We start from the raw sequence: 22,719 nt of genomic DNA, 5'->3' as shown, positions 1-22,719 counted from the left end.
GAGCCCGTCTCATTGAGCACGAACGTCAGGGCCCTGCTCCCACAGCCAAAGAGCCAGAATAAAAAGCTGGTGCTGGGCCTCTTCTGCACATGGTGAGCTCTGCAATGGTGCCACCGGCATTGCTCTCGCTCCTCGCTTTCCCACCTAAAAGTCCAATTGAATGCAACATCTATGGTGCCCACATGAGGCTGTGGCGAGCCCGTCGCATTGAGCATGAACGTCCAGGCCCTGCTCCCACAACCGAAGAGCCAGGACTGAAAGCTGGTGCTGGGCCTCTTCTGCACATGGTGAGCTCCGCAACGGTGCCACTGGCATTGCTCTCGCTCCTCGCTTTCCCACCTAAAAGTCGAATTGCCTGCTTCCTCTACAATGCAGGCTCGAGGCTGTGCCGAGCCCTTAGCATTGAGCATGAACGTCCGGGCCCTGCTCCCAAAGCCAAAGAGCCAGAATAAAAAGCTGGTGCTGGGCCTCTTCTGCACATGGTGAGCTCCGCAACGGTGCCAGCGGCATTGCTCTTGCTCCTCGCTTTCCCACCTAAAATTCCAATTGAATGCAACATGTATGGTGACCACTCGAGGCTGTGCCGAGCCCGTCGCATTGAGCACGAACTTCTGGGCCCTGCTCCCACAGCCGAAGAGCCAGGACTGAAAGCGGGTGTTGGGCCTCTTCTACACGTGGTGAGCTCCGCAACGGTGCTACCGGCATTGCTCTCGCTCCTCGCTTTCCCACCTAAAAGTCCAATGGAATACAACACCTACGGTACCCACGCGAGGCTGTGGCGAGCCCGTCGAATTGAGCATGAATGTCCGGGCCCTGCTCCCACAGCCAAAGAGCCAGGACTGAAAGCTGGTGCTGGGCCTTCTCTGCACATGGTGAGCTCCGCAACGGTGCCACCGGCATTGCTCTCGCTCCTCGCTTTCACACCTAAAAGTCCAATTGAATGCTTCCTCTACGATGCAGGCTCGAGGCTGTGCCGAGCCCTTCGCATTGAGCACGAACATCTGGGCCCTGCTCCCACAGCCAAAGAGCCAGGACTGAAAGCCGGTGGTGAGCCTTTTCTGCACATGGTGAGCTCCGCAACGGTGCCACCGGCATGGCTCTCACTCCTCGTTTTCCCACCTAGAAGTCCAATTGCTTGCATCCTCTACGATGCCCGCTCGAGGCTGTGCTGAGCCCGTCGCATTGAGCACGAACGTCCGGGCCCTGCTCCCACAGCCGAAGAGCCAGGACTGAAAGCTGGTGCTGGGCCTCTTCTGAACATGGTGAGCTCCGCAACGGTGCCACCAGCATTGCTCTCGCTCCTCGCTTTCCCACCTAAAAGTCCAATTGAATGCAACATCTACGATGCCCACTCGAGGCTGTGCCGGGCCGGTTGCATTCAGCATGAAGGTCCGGGCCCTGCTCCCACAGCCAAAGAGCCAGAATAAAAAGCTGGTGCTGGGCCTCTTCTGAACATGGTGAGCTCCGCAACGGTGCCACCCGCATGGCTCTCGGTCCTCGCTTTCTCACCTAAAAGTCCAATTGAATGCAACATCTACGGTGACCACTCCAGGCTGTGCTGAGCCCGTCACATTGACAACGAATGTCTGGGCCCTGCTCCCACAGCCGAAGAGGCAGGACAGAAAGCTGGTGCTGGGCCTCTTCTGCACATGGTGAGCTCCGCAACGGTGCCACCGGAATTCCTCTCGCTCCTCTCTTTCCCACCTAAAAGTCCAATTGAATGCAACATCTACGGTGCCCACTCGAGGCTGTGCCGAGCCCTTCGCATTGAGCACGAACGTCCGGGCCCTGCTCCCACAGCCGAAGAGCCAGGACTGAAAGCTCGTGCTGGGTCTCTTCTACACATGGTGAGCTCCGCAAGGATGCCACCGGCATTGATCTCGCTACTCGCTTTCCCACCTAAAAGTCCAATTGAATGCAACCTCTTCGGTGCCCACTCAAGGCTGTGCTGAGCCCGTCGCATTGAGCACGAACGTCCGGGCCCTGCTCCCACAGCCAAAGAGCCAGAATAAAAAGCTGGTGCTGGGCCTCTTCTGCACATGGTAGGCTCCGCAACGGTGACACACGCATGGCTCTCGCTCCTTGCTTTCCCACCTAAAAGTCCAATTGAATGCAACATCTACGATGCAGGCTCGAGGCTATGCTGAGCCCGTTGCATTGAGCACAAACATCTGGGCCCTGTTCCCACAGCCGAAGAGCCAGGACTGAAAGCTGGTGCTGGGTCTCTTCTGCACATGGTGAGCTCCGCAACGGTGCCACCGGCATTGCTCTCGTTCCTCGCTTTCCCACCTAAAAGTCCAATTGAGTGCTTCCTCTACTATGTAGGCTTGAGGCTGTGCCGAGCCCGTCGCATTGAGCATGAACATTCAGGCCCTGCTCCCACAGCCGAGGAGCCAGGAGAAAAAGCCGGTGGTGAGCCTTTTCTGCACACAGTGAGCTCCGCAACGGTGCCACTGATATTGTTCTTGCTCCTCACTTTCCAACCTAAAAGTCTAATTGAAAGCAACATCTACGGTGTCCACTCGAGGCTGTGCCGAGCCCGTCGCATTGAGCATGAACGTCCGGGCCCTGCTCCCATAGCCGAAGAGCCAGGACTGAAAGCTGGTGCTGGGCCTCTTCTGCACATGGTGAGCTCTGCAACGGTGCCACCGGCATTGCTCTCGCTCCTCGCTTTCCCACCTAAAAGTCCAATTGAATGCAACAGCTACGGTGCCCACTTGAGGCTGTGCCGAGCCCGTCGCATTGAGCAGGAACGTCCGGGCCCTGCTCCCACAGCCGCAGAGCCAGAATAAAAAGCTGGTGCTGGGCCTCTTCTGCACAAAGTGAGCTCTGCAACGGTGCCACTGGCATGGCTCTCGCTCCTCGCTTTCCCACCTAAAGTCCAATTGAATGCAACATCTACGGTGCCCACTTGAGGCTGTGCCAAGCCCGTCGCATTGAGCACGAACGTCCGGGCCCTGCTCCTACAGGATTTTATCTCCCTGCTTACAGGATTTTATCTCACTGTGTCAAATATTTGTGGGTCGTAGCAGACCTAGCCGTGGCATCCTGCAGTCAACCAAGCCTGGTGCTGGTGGAGGCCTCACCTCAGTGCCTTGTCCCGCCATGCTGGCCACCATGTCACACCTCCTGACCTCCACCATGGCCACAAGACCAACTGCAGCCACTTTACCTCGTTCTACAGAGCTTTAATTTGGGCAGGCAGCCCAGCGCTCAGCAGCCACACACTGAGTTGGCGAAGCATTTTATCATGTCTGAGAAATACTGTGTAACCCTGCAGGACATTTATCTCCAAGCGCCGGCTCCCCTTGCCAGCTCATCTCCTCTGTCCCACTTGTGCTTGGGGTGAGGTGGCACCAGGAGCAGCGTTTACCCCTATGGACAGGACAGCAAAGCCACTACCACCCTTCCTGAAAGTGTCATGAGGAATGGCTGAGGCAACTGGAAGTGATTAGTTTGGAGAAGAAAAGGCTCAGGGAGGACCTTACCGCTCTCTGAAAGTACCTGACAAGAGGTTGTAGTGAGGTGGGGTCTGTCACTTCTCCCAAGTAACAAGAGGAAATGGCCTCAAGATGCACCAGGGGAGGTTTAGATGGAGATGAGGAACAATTCCTTCCCCAAAGGGTGCTCAGGCATTGGAACAGGCTGCCCAGGGCAGTGCTGGAGTCACCGTCCCTGCAAGTGTTCACACCCCGTGTAGCCGAGGCCCTCAGTGCCATGGGTTAGTGGTGGCCTTGGCAGTGCTGGGGAACGGTTGGACTGGATGAGCTTAAAGCTCTTTTCCAACCCAGGTGATCCTGTGCTAACGCGCGAGCAATGCCGTGAAAACAACGTTTATGTGTTGCGGCACCGGCGGGTACGCCCCAGCATCACGGGACGCCTCCTCCGCGGCCGCCATGACAGCCCGCGCGCCTGCGCTGCCCGCTGCTCTCCGCGCACGCGCCCTCGCGCGCACTACACTTCCCGTCGCTCCGGCGCGAACTACAGCTCCCGGGGGAGCAGAGCGGGGGGGGGGTGGCGGCGGCGCGTGCGCGCAAGCGCCTCCTGTCGCTCGGGCCCATTTAAATGTATGTGAGGGAGGCTGCGAAATGGCTGCGCAGGTCGCTGCGGTGCGCGCCGTGTCCCGAGCCGCGGAGGAGCCGCCCCAGCTCCCTTCAGGAGACCGGCCCGGCCGGCCTCGCGGCGGCGGGCGCCGGAGGCGGGGTCCCTCTGGTGAGGCGACGAGCGCTAAACGGGCCCGGCTGAACCAACCGCTGTTGGCGGGGCCCGGCCCGGCGGAGCCGCTGCCCCCGGCCGCCCTGCCCGGCCTGCCCGCCGCCGGGCTCTTCACGTTCTCTCCGCTCAGCTTGCCACCGCCCGCCACCATGGAGGAACGCCGCCACCACCACCACCACCGGCATCGCCCTGCCGCCGGCCCCGAGCCTGGCCGTTTGGCCGCTGGGCAGCCGCAGAAGGCGAGGCGGGGCAGCCCCGCGGACGGGGCAGCCGGGCGGCCCAGCAAGCGAGGTGAGCAGGCGGAGCGGGTGTGGGCTCGGGGCTTACCGAAGCCGTCCGCGCACCCGGGTGCTCGCTCGGCCCGCGCGGATCGTACCCGGCAGAGCCTGTCCGCCGCATCCCTCAGCGGCGGCCTCGCACTCCGCCGTCCCACGCCGGTCCGTGGCCGGCCGGGCTCGGCCGGGGGGCCGGCTCCGGTTCGTCCTCGCCCGCCCAGCTGGGAGCCGCAGAGAAAGTGGCTTTCGGAGCCGTGTGCGTGGTCTGGTGGCGGTGGGCAAAGACGGGTGAACATACCGTGGCTTTCGACCCCGCCGGTGTCCCCAGTCGCAGCGGGGCGCAACGCTCTGTCTCGCTGGACCCGGAGCGGAGCCCCGGAGCGTGTGGCGGGGGCTGAGCCGCGGGGCTCGGGGCGAGCAGGGTTCCAGCGCTGCCGCCCCGGGCTGCCCTCTGCGCGGCTCACGGTGCGAGCACTTCCACAGTAGAGCTTGCTTTCTGCGGTGCCTGCGTTAACTTGCACCAGAACTGAGAAGGTGCTGTGGTTTGTGTGGTGTTTTTCTTGAGTTAAATACCCTGAGATTGCTTTAATGAAGGCCAAGTTTTCTCTGGATTTTTTTCCCTTTTTTCACAGTACAGAATGACTGTTTTGGTTCTGCTCACCTATTTTGTGATAGCAAAAAGCCTCTTGGTGAGAGCAACAAAAATAAAAAGCCATTACAAAAGTTGCTGTAATAAAGATATTAATGTGAATCGTGCTGCAGGAGTATACATGAAGGTATTGTGCCAAAGATGTACTGCTTACAGAAGTTAGGTTTGTAGTGTAAACTCTAGATAGTGCTGTCTTAAGAACAGGCAAACCTGTTATGGGGAGACACTTTTCACTTGGATTAGTGCTTCTTCACAACTGTGTTTGAATAATGACTGTAAAAGCTACTGGATTGTAACTCCAAACTTTAGCTTGATAATAGAGGAGTACTATATCTCTGTAGACTGGGAGTGTCACTGTATGTCAGTTCTAAACAAGTAATCAAATGAGGCCTTGTTTTAATGAAGGTTTAAACACTGTTAAAACTACCGTCTGAATTCCAGATTAGCAAAGGAAAGGTGTCTGTGCACTGGAAGTTGTGACACTTAGCACTAGTCCTCGACTGCAGGTGTGCAGTGGGTTTTGGGATGAGGCTGGATTTCTTTTCCTAGCTATCAGGTTTTATTTCTAAGTATAATTAATTAATTGCCTATTTCTTTGACTATACTATTCTTGTCTTCGGCCACAAGTGACAATGATCATCTCCAGTGGTTTTGCTGGTTGATAGCAATACTGGTGTGTTCAGTTATGTAATGTTTTAGACTAGTGGAGTTATTGGCACTGCTGCTATGCTCATAGTTTGGTGGCCTGGCTATAGCTTTCCTTGTGTTTGAGGTACTGGAGGCATTCCGTTTATTTAAAGGAATAATTAAAACTCTTTCCTTCAAGACTGTCAGGCATTACCATAATATCACTGCCTAGCTTCACTTAATACAGAGGTTGGTCTCACTGCTTAGTGGGACTCTGCTGTGTTCAGTGGATACAGCACAGTTGGGATATCTTTTATCATGAAAAGAGACCAGTCTTCACTGCAAGTTCCAAAATGCAAAGAGCGCTAGTTGTGTGCCTGCTATTAGGGGATATCTTCAAACAGGCAGGTACTCTGAACTAAAACTAGTGCATGTCTGGGGTTTTTAAACTATTTCTAGAATTAGAAATACTTAAGACACATTTAACAACCAAAAATTAATTTAGAAATATCTACAGGGAAGTGTTTCCAACAGCTTGGTGGTGCCATGAAATTCTTGTTTAGTTTGAACTTGGAATCTGGCTCCAGCAGAACAAAGATCTTCTGTGTGATTAGTATGTTTGTTACAGTTAGTAAAGCAGTATCTATACTTGAGAGCTTAGTGATTGAGTAAGCTTATGCAACCTCAACTTCTGAGACTTCCAGAAAAGCTTATTCAAAGAACTGTTTCAGCTGACCTACCAAAACAAGTGCTACCACCTTTCTTTTCCTGGTTTCCCTAGCTGTAATATAAAAATAAGGACATTTGCTGTTTGTAAAGGCTTAACAGCAGTAGTGTGTGAACTTGTATTTCAGGTCCTAAGACAATCGTATGAAGTTAGTATTAAGCAATCGACTCTTTCTTTGCTTCATGAGTAATTCTGTTCACTACACCAGGCTGTTACGAAGGTCAGCTGTCTTTACTAAAGAGCTCTGAAATCAACCTAGTAATGATATAGTTAAATACTGTGGGTAGACTAAATAACTTGAAGCTGCATGTATATATCCTTACACCCTTTCTCATAGATCAGTGTAACATGTTTATTTTTTTTCTTCAAGTACTGCAAGAGAATAAAGAGGAAATACAAATTTGATAGCTTTGCAGACAGAGAAAGGAAATTTTGTTAGCACAGAGCCCTGTACTGCAGGAAACAAACTTTAGCCATTGCATCTTCCAGTCTGATGTTGCCTTCAGCAGCGCGTTGTTTGGATCGCCACAGCTCTCGTGGTAATATGGCTCTTGGAGGTTTGTGTGCATTGTGGCATGAAATAGTTCGTTGATTCAGGCAGATTAGAAACTTGTCTTGACAACCGAGTTTTTTAACAGCTGGACCATCAAGATTTCTAACTACCATTGTCATTTGCTAAATATTATTTGAATTAGGTTTTATTCCTAAAAGATGAGCAGTTAAACTATTACATTTTGCCAAACAGAACTACTTCTTTACTTTTTATCTCTTAGCCTTTAGCCTTTTACAGGTTGATTAACCGTAAAAAACAAACCAACCAACCAGCCTCCTCTTAATTTCTAGCTCTGATTTAACCGAGTAGTTAAGACTAGTGAAAGATAGCTGAAGATGTGGATGTGATGATTCAGATACAAAAGATCTGCAGTCTAAGACTATTTTAATTGTGGTTTTTTTGCTTTTTGTTTTGTTTTTTTTAAATCCAGAAAGCTGACTGCTTTAAATATTTGTACCTCTTCCCTTGCACTCGGTTTTGCTTCTATTATAGTTTGTATCCAAAATCAGGGAAGTGTTCTGTAATGAAAGTATTAATGTTTAAATGCTACTTGTTAACTTGTTTATCCTCTTCCCCTGCATGGCACTGCCTTAAATGTCAGGAGTTATTAATGTACTTAATTCTAGATGGTTGGGAATATGGATTCCCTTTAAAGGTATTGTAATACTTCTGTTAAAATATGAAATATCTCTAAAGTATTAAGCTTGAGTTTTGGAAGATTTCCTTAATTCAAGGTTTTCTTTGCATAATAACCAGAGGTGTAGCAGGTTTCGTTGTATAATTAGTCTTGTAAGTTAAAAGTCAAGGTATTACTTCCTGGGAATAGAGAGCTTTAGCAAATGGGAGGATTTAATTCTTTAGAGGTGAACATGCTGCAACTGCAGAACTCTAATCTTCTCTTTATTGTTGCTGCCAGAAACTCCAGATGAAAATGGCAAAACCCAGCGAGCTGACAGTCTTATTATGAAGAAGATAAAGAAAAAAAAGAAAAAGAAACACCGGGAAGATATGAGGGGGAAACGCCTGAAGATGTACAACAAAGAAGTGCAGACAGTGTGTGCTGGGCTCACCCGCATTGACAAGGAGACTCTTTCTCAAGGACAGTGTGATAACTTGGAAGTGAACAAGGAATCCTTCAGGTACCTGAAGGATGAGCAGCTCTGCAGACTGAATTTGGGTATGCAGGAATATCGAATACCCCAGGGAGTACAAACACCATTTGTGACACACCAGGAGCATTCTGTTCGCAGCAGCTTCTTGAAAACTGGCACTAAATTTAGTAACTTCATTCATGAAGAACATCAGTCCAATGGTGGTGCTCTGGTCCTTCACGCTTACATGGATGAACTCTCATTTTTGTCTCCAGTGGAGATGGAGAGATTTGCAGAAGAGTTTCTTGCGTTGTCATTCAGTGAAAATGATAAAAATGCAGCTTACTATGCTTTAGCCATAGTACATGGAGCAGCTGCTTATTTACCAGACTTCCTGGATTACTTTGCTTTTAACTTTCCTAACACTCCAGTGAAAATGGAAATTTTGGGCAAGAAGGACATTGAAACAACAACAATTTCAAATTTTCACTCTCAGGTAAGAACTATTTAAAGGCATAAAAGCTGCACGACACCTAGATCTGATTATTCTCTAATCCAGAGCAGGGATCACCTAAAATAGGCGAGGCAAAAATTTTTTTCCAAGCAGATGAGAAAAGATGGTGTTGGGACTACTGCTACTGTGCTGTTTATTCCTGTTTCTGCTGAAGGCTCTCTTGTGCCTGCTTTAGTTGGTGGATCACACTTCAGACACTGCTAAATGTGAAAGATCTGCACTGATCTTCTTGCAGACTTTCAGCTGATCTTCTAAACTTGGGAGAATGCTGACATGGTTCAAAACAATAGCCAAGTCTGTATTAAGAGTTGTATAGATTGCAAATACTAACACTGCTTTTCTATTCAGTAATCTGGGTGGTTTTTTGCAATGACATTACTTTTCAGGTTTTAGTGTATCATTCACAACAAATAAGGGTGTTTTAATATCTTAATTCTATCAGTAGCTGTTGCTGGGTGCTTAAACTTTCCAGCTTCAGAGAGTTGGTTAGAATATCTTTTTAATTGCCTTTAAAAAAGGCTTTCATTTTAAATACTACTTTGATTTGCACTTCAACTATCTTAAATTTTCAAACTGTATCTCCATGTGGCTTAAATGGATGCAACAGTAGTAACTATGCTAATTTCAAGATTCCCGTATGAAAACCCCTTGCATTTGACTCCTGTGATCAAGCTTAAAAGTATCTATGGACATACAACAACATTACAGATGAGATAAATTACTTTAAGGTGGAATAAAACTTTTCCCTGCTTAGTGTAGTCTGAGAACAGATTCAGACTACTGATTACTTTTGAAGTCTTGATTCAAGACCTTAATTACCTTTACTGGTTCACCTGTTGGAAGAAGAAACCTGAAACTCTGTAGCAGAGTGCACTTCAGTGCTATTGGAACAGATCTTCTTAGTAACAGATTTTGAAATGCTAATGTTTGTGGGTGGGCTATCTGGATCTCTCCAGAGTTTATCAAATGCTTATCAGCAAGATTTGCATTAGAAAAACATGTACTGCTTTACAGAAAGTTCCTGCATGGTCACTTAGGGAGACTTTGAATCATAGATACTATTAAATTAGTAATTCTAATACTTATGAATTTGGCAATGAATAACTGCTGCAGCACTGATTTGAAAACAGCTTCTGTTTCTTGGTTTAACTAATTCTTTGCATTGACAGAGCTGCATCAGAGTGCTTAGTACTCCAAAACCAGTCTGAGCGTACAGACTGCAGCACTTCTGCACAGTACCCACCTGTGCTCTGCAGACGTGACACTTGTCCACAGGTTAGGTTTTAAAGTCCTCTATATTAAGAGATTTATCTATGTTCTTTGGAATCATGATTACATCCTAATTTAGTTTGAGTACACGTGGTGATCCCCTAAAATGGCTAAATGGTGCCAACTGGATATTTAACAATTGTACTTTTTCTTGGTGAATGTCTTGTGAACATGAATAGCTTATACTGTAAATACATGTGAGGAGTGTGTGGCTTCACTGGGTTATAGTCTGTGCTGGTATTTCAATTAATTCTATTTTAAGTACTGTCTAAACTTGATTAAGATTAGTCATGACATGAGGTTCACTTGGTCTAAAATGCCTCTCTAAACACAGCTTCAGCATGACCTGGTTAATCCACTCTGTATGTTAGTGCCGTTCATTACTGAGCAAACAGAAGTAGAATTATGACTCCTAAGACAGCTGAAGCAGGATTCTTCAGGTAATGTAGATGATAGTAAAGTATCTAGTTTAAAGATGCATTTAAATTGGTAGTGGATTCAGTCATGTGTCTGCATGCTGCCAAGACTCAAGTTTTGCAAGCTAGCTTAATAGGGAAGGCTAAAATGCCCTGCTTAAGTCTGGATGCTTCACTGCTGTTCCTTGGCAGTGGTGTTGAGGAATCACAGGATTGGCTAAGCTTCACTTTTGGACCTTCCTGTATGAGAATGGTACAACACAGAAGCACTTTATAGTTAGTTTTCTGCAGATTAAGCATGTTACAGTATTGTACACAGTAGTGGTGATACTATTTTTAATTGAAGATACTTGTTTTTTAAGTCACCTCCATTCTAGGTTGAACCTTCTGAATGCATGGACTTGTCTGCTATACTGAACCATACTGTGGCAGGGGGATTCTGGTAGTCTTTAGTCCTGGAGACTTGGTATCAAGAAATCAAAATTGAATCTGTAAACTGCAAATTAACTAAAAGTTAATGTGACCTTTGGCTTGTACAACATGTAGCTGTTCGTGTACCTTTTCAGACAAACTGAATTTAATTAGGAAGTGACTCCAGTTCAAAATAAGGACTTTAATCTGGAAGATTTAATAAAAATAAAGTGATAATAAACTCTCTTGCAAGGTGAATTCAGTTGTTATCAGGACAGTGAGGACAATATAAACTGAATGTTTATAAAAAAGCACTCTAATGTTTGTAGTATAACTGTGGTTTCTGTATATTAAAATAATGAAGCTTCAGTGCTTTCTGGATTTTCTTTCTTGCATTTACTCTGCCTCATTCATTCTAATGCTTCAGTGCTAAAGCTGAGCTTTAGTTTGAAGCTATTCACTTGCACTAGGATCCTTCAAGACTCAAATCACTGAACAGTAACTTGTAAGCTTTCTTCACTCAAGGGCATACTTCAGTTTGAAAATTCTTAGCAGTGCAACTAGAATGAATATCTATTTCCCCATCAGTTGTTTAAGTACAACTGCTTTTAGGTCTACTCAGTGAATTGGAATATAGTTAGACTTGAAAAACCACTTCTGCTTTTCCCTTTTATTTTTTTATTTTATTTTATTTTTCCCCAAAAAGGACTTGATCAGTTCTCTGTATGGTCCAAAGAGCAGTTAAACTGTCATGAGGGGGGAAGGAGGGGGAGCACATCTGGGAAGAGGCCAGGAAAGAGGTGGGGGAAGTAGGTTTTACATAAGCTGCTGTTCCTTCTGGGAAGGAGGTGGGAGAAGCAGCTAACAGGTGATAATAGGGTAGGCTTTCCTACTCCTGTATCATACTGTCAGAAAAATTTACAATATTCCTTGCAGCTTTGGTTAATGAACAGTATCACAGTTTGGTTTTGTGCCCCATCTTAACTTACTCCTGGAAAAAGATCTCTTATTCTGGAAGGACAGTTTCTTTAGCAGAAGCTATCAAAGTATGAAATGGAGAAATTGTGCCTCTGCACTGTGAACTTAACTTAGTTTATTGCTTAAGCCGTATAATAATGCCCAGTGGTCTGACTGAAATATTTGACACGTTTTAGTCAAACATAACCCTTGCTGTAATGGCATGTCACTCTGTCCTCCTTCATTTCTGCCTTGTGTTCTGGCTTTCTTCCTTTTAGCTAAGTGTTTGTGTGGTTGGTTTTATAACTTGACATACTAAAATATTGTCAGTGTCAACTGATTCATGCTTTTCTTGAAACAAGAGAGCACCTTCCGAAACTTAACCTCTTTTGTCTCAAGTTTATGCCTTATCTGTGTGTCGTCTTTCCCTACAGAGGTAGGGAAAGTAATGTTGTACAAGGGTACTGCTTGCTTGCCCCTTCATGAGGCAGGGTCTGAATTATCTCAGTAATGTGCAAATACGAGCTCTGTAACTTCTATGGGAATCACTGATGCTGTCTGCTTGTGTTCTCGCTCTTGTGTGTGAAACACTGATAGATACATCATTCAGCTGCTATAAAATGTCTCCATGAACACTGAAGAACTAATTTCGAATATGCCTATAACTTTTAGTGTGATCCTGTATGGAGCAGGGGGTACACAGGGTAGTGAGAGCTGTCTGGCATTTTGAAAGGGCACAAGACACCTGAGTGGTCTCACCAGCCTGATGGTCCTTTTACAACAGGAAAGATCTGTATGATCTGATCTGTAGATAGTGGCAGTTAGTACTCATATGATCCATTAATATTTTTAAGAAGCGTAGTGAACAGATGAGAGCAATGTACGTGTTGTAGTAATAAGTTAACAGCTTCTGACAGCCATAAGAACTGGAATGAGCCAGCTCCTAAACAGGAATTGAACTTTAAACAAAAAAACAACAAAAAAAAAAAAAAAATTACCTAAAACTTTGAGAAAGGTCTTAGTGGATAGAACAAAGTGACTTCAGGTTTTTCATAGTCTCACCTATCTTCTGTGAAACCAGGGGTGCATGAAGATGGCTGTCAAATAAATATAGCTGTGGGAGCACTCTGCAAATGACATGTTAAAGTAGCTTGTAAGAATGTGCAGCAAGCAGGTTACTTGCTCTTCTTTTATGGTTGGGCGGTTTAGTGTCCCATGAGTAGATGCATGTTCTTGGCACGGAAATGCTTGTTATTACACACAAAGTCTTGGCATACTCCTTATTCTTGAGACCACTAACCTAACTAATGATGTTAGTATTTGTGCTGTGCTGGAGGAATTAAGGATGAGAGAGAAACTACATGTGAAGAAATATTTACAGCATCTAATCTAGTAGACTATTTCTCCTGTGATTGAGGTGCTTGAGATGAATACTACAGCCTGCTGTGGATTGCCATGAGTTGGTAACATATTTTCAGTGTAAACATATCCTGGTTTTAATTCTCAAGTGTAGTGCATATGTTGAAGTTCTAATAAAAACTAGCAAAACACTGAAATCCAAGTTTTCCTTAAAGTACTTCTAGTAAATCTTTTTATAGCTCTTGAATTTTATTTTATATTGCATTCCAGTGCATTAAAATAATGCTAAAGCTTCTAGTTTTTATTCCCTGTGAAAAAAATTAGAAAGAAAACCTCTGTATGGTGTTATAATAATTTAACTTGTGACAGACACCTGTGAAATACTAGTGCCTCTCAAGAGGTGGCTTCAAGGAAACAAGTTGCATCTGGAAGTAGTCTATCTCTGCTTACTTTCATAGTACCAGGTAGTTAAACTGAACTGGCTTAAGGACCACAGTATTTCAGGCCTTAATTTTCCCATAGGTGCATAGATTAATGCTGTAGTTTTCCATTAATTTCCAAATTAATGCAGTTTTCCAGTGTTCTGGATTGCATTCTGGCTAGCCAGTTAAATCACAGAATAGTTTGGGTTGGAAAGGATCTTAAGATCATCCAGTTCCAACCCCCTGCCATGTTGCCCAAGGCTCTGTCCAGCCCGGCCTTGAACACTGCCAAGAATGGAACATTTACCACTTTGGTCATCCTTTGCCAGTGCCTCACCACTCTCACGGTAAAAATCATTCCACTTTACTGATGTTAGATATGACCCTTCACCAGTAACGTTCTAATAGGATTTGCAAACTTTCTCCTAGGGCAAAAGCCAAAAAGAATTAACAGCCCCTGAAGGAAGTGCTTGGCTCATAAATCTGTATGGTCAAACCCAGAAAGTCTGTATGGGTTCATCCAGCTGCTGCTGGTCATGATGGACTTGTAGAGTGCTTGAGCTGCCCAGTGCAGTTCTGAGAGTGACTTGGGATGTAAACTTCAGCACATGAAGGCAGAGGTGATGCAGTGCAGTAGTTGGCTTACAGCTGAGGAATAAAGCTGTATGTGAAGTCATCTTTGGCTCCTTCTTAGCTTTTAATTAAAATGTGTGTGCAGTCAATGCAGAACTGCCAACTTTGTATATACAAAGCTAAAGAAAGGAGAACTCTCGAAACAGGAGTGAGCTGAACTCCTATAATTAAGTAGCTAAATATCTATGGTTGCTGCTAGAGGAAGATACTGCAACAGTAACTGTAACTCTTGCCTTATTAGTCTCTCCTAATTTACCTTTAACAGCTTCATGGAGTAGTTCAACTACATCTGGTTTGTTAGCTAAACTGCAGAACTTAAAACTAAACACCTTAAAACTAAGCTGCTTTGTAAATGTATCTATAAATGAGTTATAAAAGAAAGGTATCGCACTTCTGAACATGACTATAAAATTGCAAATTTACCGGTAACCCTCTGTCCTTCGTGCCCGTCCCACCACTTTAGCCATGGAGATGTGCCGTAGCTTTTCACCGCTGGAACCGCTTGATGAACGTAGAGAGGCTGTTGAAGAGTGATGGAAGGTTGGAGCTTAAATACAACCGAGTATACAAAACAGACTAACTACAGCAGGGTTTCTGATCTTTTAAGATTGAATAGCTGCTGTATCTACACACAACCTGCTCTGGCTGTATGGTGTGTTATAGCTGAAGTCCATAGGAGGGTACTAGAGAACACTGGACTGGTGCCAGTGGTTCTCTTCTGCGAAGAGGAAATGGGCAAGAAAAGTTTCCAGGTGACCTGGGAAAGTGGGACAGTTTGTGCTGCAGAGGATGTCAAAAAGCTGTGAGTGAGATCACAGTGTTTCTGGGCACAGGAGTGACAGCAGGTTATACTGCAAATGGTAGTTTTCAACTTGTGCGTGACCACTGGATTTCTACCTAGACCTCTAATTTCCTCCATTTTTGGACCAATTTTGTGTATACACTAGAACAATATTACTACAGCCATTGCTCGATTGACATGGAGGTTTTTCACTGCAGTCACAGAGGAACGACCTCTAGGATGTGGCTGAAGAGAAGAATGCACATAGTAGCACACAGTTTGAAATGTGGAAGCAAGAGTCAGCTGCACAAATTAGTGGAGACTTGAAGCTTGCTTGAAAGACTGAGTCACAATAAAACTGTGTGGGAGGTTTTCTAAAGTCAGCTTGGAAGTGCTGAATTGTTCCTGAATTAGTCAAATACTAACTCACTATTATTCAAACTTTAGAAGTGTTTCCTGACAGAAATTTAGACAGGAGTTCTTTTCTCTTGGGATACCCTGTGGGCATCTGTTCTAAACAGGCTCTGCGCATATTCCCAAAAGCATCTCTGATGAAATAGATGTGGATGAGCCCAAGATTCATCTGAGCTGTGGCTTACTGTATTATGTTAATCAATTTTAGCCTCTTGTAACAGAACTAAAGCTGTGGTGGTATTGTCTTTTCGTTTCTGGCCCCTCAGGTCAATCGAACGTACTGCTGTGGAACCTACCGAGCAGGACCAATGCGGCAGATCAGCCTTGTTGGAGCAGTGGATGAAGAAGTTGGAGACTACTTCCCAGAATTCCTAGATATGTTAGAAGAATCTCCATTTCTCAGAGTAAGCAGTAACTTATGGTGTCTTGTTTAGAGCTCTGTGGATGCTTAAGCAATTACTGAGTTTTATCTATTTCCAAGTAATTAGAAACCATAAAGTATTTTCTCTACTGATGTGCTTATTGTTTGGGCTACTAAGGTACGTTCTTTCCTGTGTCCAAATGAAAGACACTGAATTAGGTAGCAACAGTGGTGTGAATAATTAAAAAATTAAATAGTTTATCATATATAGGCACTGCATAATCATCTACTTCCCTAAAAACCAAGTCTGATAAAGTCAGCTTGGAATATATTTTACATCTTGAATGTATTTTAGTTTCTGTGCAATTAGTTTCTGTGCAATTCTTTTGACAGCAAATTTGAACCAGTTTTACCAAAGGCATCATTTAATTTTTCTATCTCACCCAGTGTTTTGTGTTATGTGTGTTTTGTGGGTTGTTTTGTTTTTGTTTTCTTTTAGATGACTTTGCCCTGGGGGACTCTTTCTAGTCTCAGACTTCAGTGCAGGTCACAAAGTGATGATGGTCCCATAATGTGGGTGAGACCAGGAGAGCAGATGATCCCAACAGCTGATATGCCAAAATCACCATTCAAACGGCGCCGGTAATGTTTTGTTTTCCTTTCCGTGTTAAAGGTAAAACATTGCAGTTATGTCTGTGTTAGATTTGAGAACAAAACATAAATGCTTTATGTGTAGCTAGTTCTTCAGAAGGTTAATTCACAGATCTGAGTTTCATTTCTGTTTCAGCTGGCTCAGTGGATAAGACAAACATGTTACTTGTGATGGTTATTTTATTTCACCACTATATCCTAGATCAGTGCTTTCTTAAGATTGAAACCCCTTTTTATTTTCCTTCAGGAGACTTCTTTTATTCATCTTACTTCTGTGGAAAGAACTTATTTAGGACAGATGAAATGCTCTAAAAGAGCAGAGATCCTTGTGCTGCTCATGTTGCATTACAATGTTAGTGCTAAAGCACTTGAAATACTGTCTGCCTTCTCAGAAAATATAGTGGGGTACATATGTACTTGCTGTCTTCCTCAGAGAGTGTGCTGTAGAACAAACTTTAGGAGATAAAGAATTGGAATCATGTTTTAATTGTAATTTCAAGCAGAATTTTAGGACATACTCCCAAATAACTAAACTTCAGTATCTATTAAAAGTTTGATTTTGTCACCTGAACTGTACTTCGCTGTATTTGTGCCAATCTTTTGTCGAACAAGCACCTTGAAGAAATCAGAGGGAAGTGCTTTGATCTTTGATTTTGAAGCCTGCAGCACACAAGACTTTTAAGAGTATTTTAATACAAATAGTTATTTTGGAGTAGCCTGAAACATTTTTAGTATGTCTTTTTCTGATGTTGTAGGTCAATGAACGAAATAAAGAATCTCCAGTACCTACCTCGGACCAGTGAGCCCCGGGAGGTTCTGTTTGAAGACAGAACAAGAGCTCACGCTGATCATGTGGGCCAAGGGTTTGACTGGCAGAGTACAGCTGCTGTTGGCGTTCTGAAGGCTGTACAGTTTGGGGAATGGTAAGTGCCACTGAAATGCAACTGTTCTTGTAGGAGGGGGTGATTCTAAAGTGGTTTTGTATCTTAAAAAAAGAAAATTCATTGGAAAATAAGCCTAATCAATGAAACGATTTAAACCCTGAAAAGAAATGTGCTGTCTAGAGCTTGAAACTCACAAGCTATATACCTCTTATTTTTTCCCTTCTTCTTGAGACAGTAGAAGGGTTGTAAGAGCAGTTTGCAGAAAATTTTAGTGATATATGAAATAAGCCTTAAGATACCGTTTCTGGACCATCATCTGTGATTGTTCTTTTTCTGAATAGGTATATTAATGCTAACTTCCTTAATAGCGATAGAAGACCTCAATGTCACTCATTTCAGAGCTACAGTGCATTCTCCTTTCATGTACCCAGGACATTCCTGTTCACCTTGCACAGAAACTAGATTTGCATTACGGTTTTTTTCTAGCAATTCCAGTAGAAATTGGATAGCAGCATTAGCAATATCATTAGATTTTGATACCAATAAAAGGTGTCAGAACTTCCTTTATTCTGATTCAAAGCTGTTGAGTAACACCTAGCTTCTCATTGCTTTGGCTTCAGAATTACTTGGTTACTTTATGTTTTCCTTTAAGACAGAATGGTTCTGTCTAATTACAGAATGGAAGAATTGAGGCAAAACAGAAAACTTTGATACTGCCAGGTTCAACCTAGTTCTCAGATGTTTTAGTATAGTATTTGTCCATGAAAACATCGCTTCTGTTGTGCATGTATCAAGAAAGAAGTAAAATGAAGGGGAAAAAAAAAATTACCTCCTTTTCAAAGTAATATGTGTATTGAGAAGTGATGAGACTTTGTGTGCAGTGTAAAACTGAAGTAGGTTGTTGGTTCAATGACTTTCTGCTGGAAGGAGCTGTAATTTTCTAACTCCAATTGTTTAAAAACTCCTGGATTTCTCATCTTTTTTAGGAGTGACCAGCCTCGTATAACCAAAGATGTGGTTTGTTTTCATGCTGAAGACTTCACTGATGTTGTGCAGAGACTTCAGCTGGACCTGCATGAACCTCCAGTGTCACAGGTATCGAACCTTCCCTAGTGACAGCTCATTCTTAGCATTTGGTGGTAGCTTCTGACAATTTTCAGGTTCATAGCATATCACTGTTGTATCCTTGGTGGCCTTCAGTTCACAGCTCTCCTGGGCAATTTCCCTTCTCATGTTTCAGAACAGAATAGTTCAGTTGGAAGGGACCTACAGTGATGATGTAGTCCAGCTGCTTTTCCTTTCCACCAAGTTGTTAGTCCTGATACCTGCTATAGAAACAACTAGTAGTTGATTAAGAAGCCATGTATCCCTGTTTTGGCCTTTTCTGATATACTGATGTTGGTTTAGGATGTGAAGTTCAGGATGTGAAGGCATTTAAACTCAGTCCTGTCAGCCAAAACAGTGAGGCCTCATGTTGAACCTGGTATTTTCAGCTATAACTGTAGAATGTTCTTAACTGATCACTGTCCTCTCCTAAGATGTACACATTAGACAAACTATATTTTAAAAGTCCAATTCTCATTTAAGTTTGAAGTTTTATCTGTTAAACATTGGTTTAGACAGGAAGTGTGTTGAAAGTAGGTGGATACTGGATTGTTTTAACAGAGTATACCACTAACTTTACTGTTTTCCTTCTCTCAGTGTGTTCAATGGGTGGATGAAGCCAAACTAAACCAAATGAGACGGGAAGGCATTCGCTATGCTAGAATTCAGTTGTGTGACAATGACATCTACTTCATCCCTAGAAATGTCATTCATCAGTTCAAAACGGTGTCGGCAGTCTGCAGCTTAGCCTGGCACATAAGACTTAAACAGTATCACCCTGTGGAGGAGACTTCTCAAAATGCAGAAAGCAATTCAAGCTTGAACAGTAGTGTTCCTGGAAAGCCAGAGGCAGAAGGTGAACCCCAATGTGTGAGTGTAAAAACAGAGTCTGAAGAACCAGGTATAAAAATGCAGCTTACACCAGGGGTGCTCTCCTCCTCTCTTTCTTCAGTATCAGGACTTGTGCAACCAGATCAGGTGGCCCAGCCCCTTCCAGGTTTTAAAATAGAGTCTGGTCAGCACCACAATCCACAGGATCATGCAGGCTCTGCTGTGTGATATGTATATAAGCAAACATTTTTTAACAACTTTTTAAAATTTTGATGTGAAGTTATAGTTTTATAACTGGCTTATGTTTTATTGGAGAAATCTTGCCTATAATTCTATAAAGAAAGGTGACATTCCAAAATGTCAAGCATATCTTTTTTACACAGATTATGCAAAATTCAAGTTGTATTTTAACCCCTTAGTACAACCTGTAACAGTGGTCTACCACTTCTTTCTGTTTAAGTGAAGAGATATTTAATATCTCCTCAAAGTCAGAATGAAATTCCTCCAGGAACATAAAACGATTAAACTACATTGGTCAGTGTTATTTCCCTACTTTTACTTTAGCTCTAATCTTCACCAGAAAGGGATGTTTTTGTAGAAGACTTGCAAAGTGACTTTCCCATTTCATTTTAATTGCTTAAAAAAAAAAAACCCAAAAAACCCAACAACAGAGAAAAAAAAAAAAGCACAGCACTTTTGATGATTTGTGAAACTTTTGGTATGTCTGTTCTTGACATGTTGGTTTATATATGAGTTGGGTTTATATATACAAGCTATAGAAACTGATCTCTTATTTCTTACAGTAGAATTAACTGAAGAAAGTGTCTGATCCTGTTGAAATGCAATGACTTACTGACCTAACACTTCTCATAGCACTGCTTATATTGTTTGGTGTGAGGGTTTTGCTTCCAAAATACATCTTCCCTGAACATGATTAATACTAGTGTTAAAATTAGAGAACCTATTGGTAGTCTTGTGGAGGAAACTGCTATCTTTGAGCACTTTAAGGCTTTAAAATACTAACCAACTTGGCAGCTTGTTTTGGTCAGGTCGTAATGTGTCCAATGGAACCACACTTTCCCTTGTACTGATGCACTTAATAGCATTGAGTTGGTAACTGACTTACACAGCGCGGCTGTCCATATGCCAGGAAGTTCTGTATTACTCTTTCACAATAAAAAGTCTTGTGGCATTGGACTGCTTTTTCCATGTGTAGCTTGTGGGTGCCCAGGTACTGTGGAAAAATCAGTGGCACATGCTAAATGTGTAGAGTGTCAGCTAGCAATGGTTTTTAACTGATCTTTCAATATTTCTGGGTGTTAACGTGTAATCTGTATTTGACTTTCACTCACTCCATTTACTACCACCCTTTCCAGTCATCAGAAGGAAAAGTCCTGTCCCTTTCTTCCCTCCCTTCTCTCTCCCCCCGTTTAGAGTACAAGTTGGGTTTTGGTGCAACTTAAGCTGTCTCCAGATAACTTTATTTGTTCTAATCCTCACTGGAGTAGGAAAGATTTGAAACACTATGTTAGACTAGACAAAAGCGAAGATGCTGTGTTAGTTCTGGATGCATCTTTTTAATATCAATTATTACTCTTCTCTTTATAAGGGTCTCTAAAATATGTTACTCTATTATAAATCTTACTTTGTGCAATATTGTTTGTGTAGGCTTTTATATACATATTAGCACCTCAGTGTAGAGGTCACTATTTTAAACTGATAGAAAAATAATCATCAGAAGATACTGCAGTGATTAGTTAGAACCTGTATTACTCCTTATGTGTATGTATGTATTGTCTTCGGTACAAAATGAGGACTAGGAAATATTTCAATTTAAAACTAATTTACAGATTGAAGTGGTAGTGACTTGTTTAGTAATCTGTGTAAATAAGGTGTTAGAATGGAGAGCTTTTATGATAAAAAGTAATGTGATTCATGCAGGGGTGTAATTTAATCTTAGCAGAAATTCTAGATGACCCAGACTGGTTCATAAATGAGCCGTCTGTTCTCTGGTGGGTTTTTTCCACTTCTTATGTTGAGAGGAATTTCATAGCTTTAAGGGTTGTGCAAAGTAAAATTCCTCACAGGCAATAGCGGTTTCAGTTCATCCTTCACATTTAAAGATCATATTATCCAAGGGTGTTCTTTCCTTTTTATGAAGTCTGCTAGTCTTCCAAGTGCCCATTTCACTTCTCACATGTGCTATTCTTTGGTCATGTCAGTAGAGGTGCGTCAACTCGGTGGCCATTCGTTGACAGCCAGCACTGCATACAACCACTCAGGAACCGACACATCTGCAGATCCCACAGCGAGTCTGCAAACATCACTTTAAAGGAAGAATAAACAGATTAAGAGCCCCCATACACCAACTTGTCTGTCTTATAATGAGAGCTGAAACAGAATGGAGAGGGAATCGATTTGGAAGTTCTCTGTAAACTCTTACAGCATGTTTTCAAATGGATGAAGGAAGAAGACTAGAGTGGCTCATGTTGCTTTCAAAACTGTAGGTTTAGTGAAATCTGTGACTATAGCCTGAAATAAAAGAAAATGCTCTGACTTACCTCTTTGGATGGAGGGACATGACTGATAGCATCGTGCTCTCTTTCTGTTCCATTTAATTACTAACTTAATATCTAATGTCAGATTTAAATACAGAAATATATCTGCAAATGTCTTGACTGTTGCTGATGCTGTTCTAGCGTGTTTAAGAGAGGAGGAAACTCGATAAAAATCTACTACCTAACTACATTATCAGCTTTGGTACACTTTAACCAAGACAACATTTCAAACTCCACCTCAATTCTGGATGTAAAGTATGAGAGGGATTGCTTGTGAAGCTGATTACTACAGCTAGACAGCTGTTGTTTCAAGATCACTTCAACTGCACTAAAAACAACAGAGCAGAATTAGAACAATACCTCTGTGAAAGATGCAAATGTTTTCCAGAACAAGACTTGTGGTATACTGATTTTCATAAGCTGTTTAGAAATGAAGTAATGAGTTCAAGCCACTTAGTGTTTGCTAAGCAGAACAAATCTCTGGATAGGTCCAAATAAATATTTCTGATCTCTCTGGTGTTTAAAAAGTTGGCTGTTCTCTAAGATTTCATACAACAGCCTGTGTAATGAGATAATCAAACTCTGGCGAATGTCATGGGTTGTTCTTGGTCGTACCCAGGTAGATGCAGAACAATTTGTAAACATGGATCCTGTAAATCCTCAGTTCTCCATTTATGAGTATTTGCCCTGGCATGTGTGTGTGAGTTTGGGGAGTGGGAAACCCTCCTGCTTTATGCTGGAGACAACTGCTGAGTGACCAAGTGCCCTGTGTAGAGATCCATTGGCTTTGATGTGTGAACTCAGGCTTAGGCTGTGAGATAAAGTGGTGTTGGTGAAAAATGTCACTTGGGATAAAGGCGAGTGGCTCAGCAGGGCTAGAAGGGGGCTAACAAAATGCAGTTTAAAGATGAAATATCTGTTAGCTTCCCTTTCCTCTCTCCTTTAAACATGCCATAAGTCAGTTTGTGCAGATCCTTGACACGTTCTCTTCCAGGAAGTTGGGACACTCGGTGAAGT

At 43.4% G+C, this 22,719-nt stretch overlaps 1 protein-coding gene across 1 annotated transcript; it reads left to right on the top strand.

Moving 5' to 3' along the window:
• The first annotated feature begins 4,000 nt into the window (after nt 1–4,000).
• RSBN1 (round spermatid basic protein 1) lies at nt 4,001–21,876 on the top strand. The gene is made up of 7 exons (XM_030473613.1): nt 4,001–4,506; nt 7,963–8,633; nt 15,580–15,717; nt 16,174–16,316; nt 17,081–17,248; nt 18,196–18,304; nt 18,911–21,876. Exons 1-7 carry the CDS (start codon nt 4,089–4,091, stop codon nt 19,370–19,372), a joined length of 2,109 nt encoding a protein of 702 aa, XP_030329473.1. The 5' UTR covers nt 4,001–4,088; the 3' UTR covers nt 19,373–21,876.
• Nucleotides 21,877–22,719: the final 843 nt, after the last annotated feature.

The sequence above is a fragment of the Strigops habroptila genome, chromosome 18 (genome assembly GCF_004027225.2).
Source record: "Strigops habroptila isolate Jane chromosome 18, bStrHab1.2.pri, whole genome shotgun sequence".
Taxonomy (NCBI): Eukaryota; Metazoa; Chordata; class Aves; order Psittaciformes; family Psittacidae; genus Strigops; species Strigops habroptila.
This window is presented reverse-complemented; position numbering and strand designations above follow the sequence as displayed.

What these genes read in the sequence shown, in the direction of transcription:
- RSBN1 (XM_030473613.1), top strand. Translation starts at nt 4,089, where the DNA reads ATGGCTGCGCAGGTCGCTGCGGTGCGCGCCGTGTCCCGAGCCGCGGAG. An exon ending in TTTCAAATTTTCACTCTCAG is followed by an intron (nt 8,634 to 15,579) that starts GTAAGAACTATT and finishes CTGGCCCCTCAG; the next exon opens with GTCAATCGAACGTACTGCTG. An exon ending in AAGAATCTCCATTTCTCAGA is followed by an intron (nt 15,718 to 16,173) that starts GTAAGCAGTAAC and finishes GTTTTCTTTTAG; the next exon opens with ATGACTTTGCCCTGGGGGAC.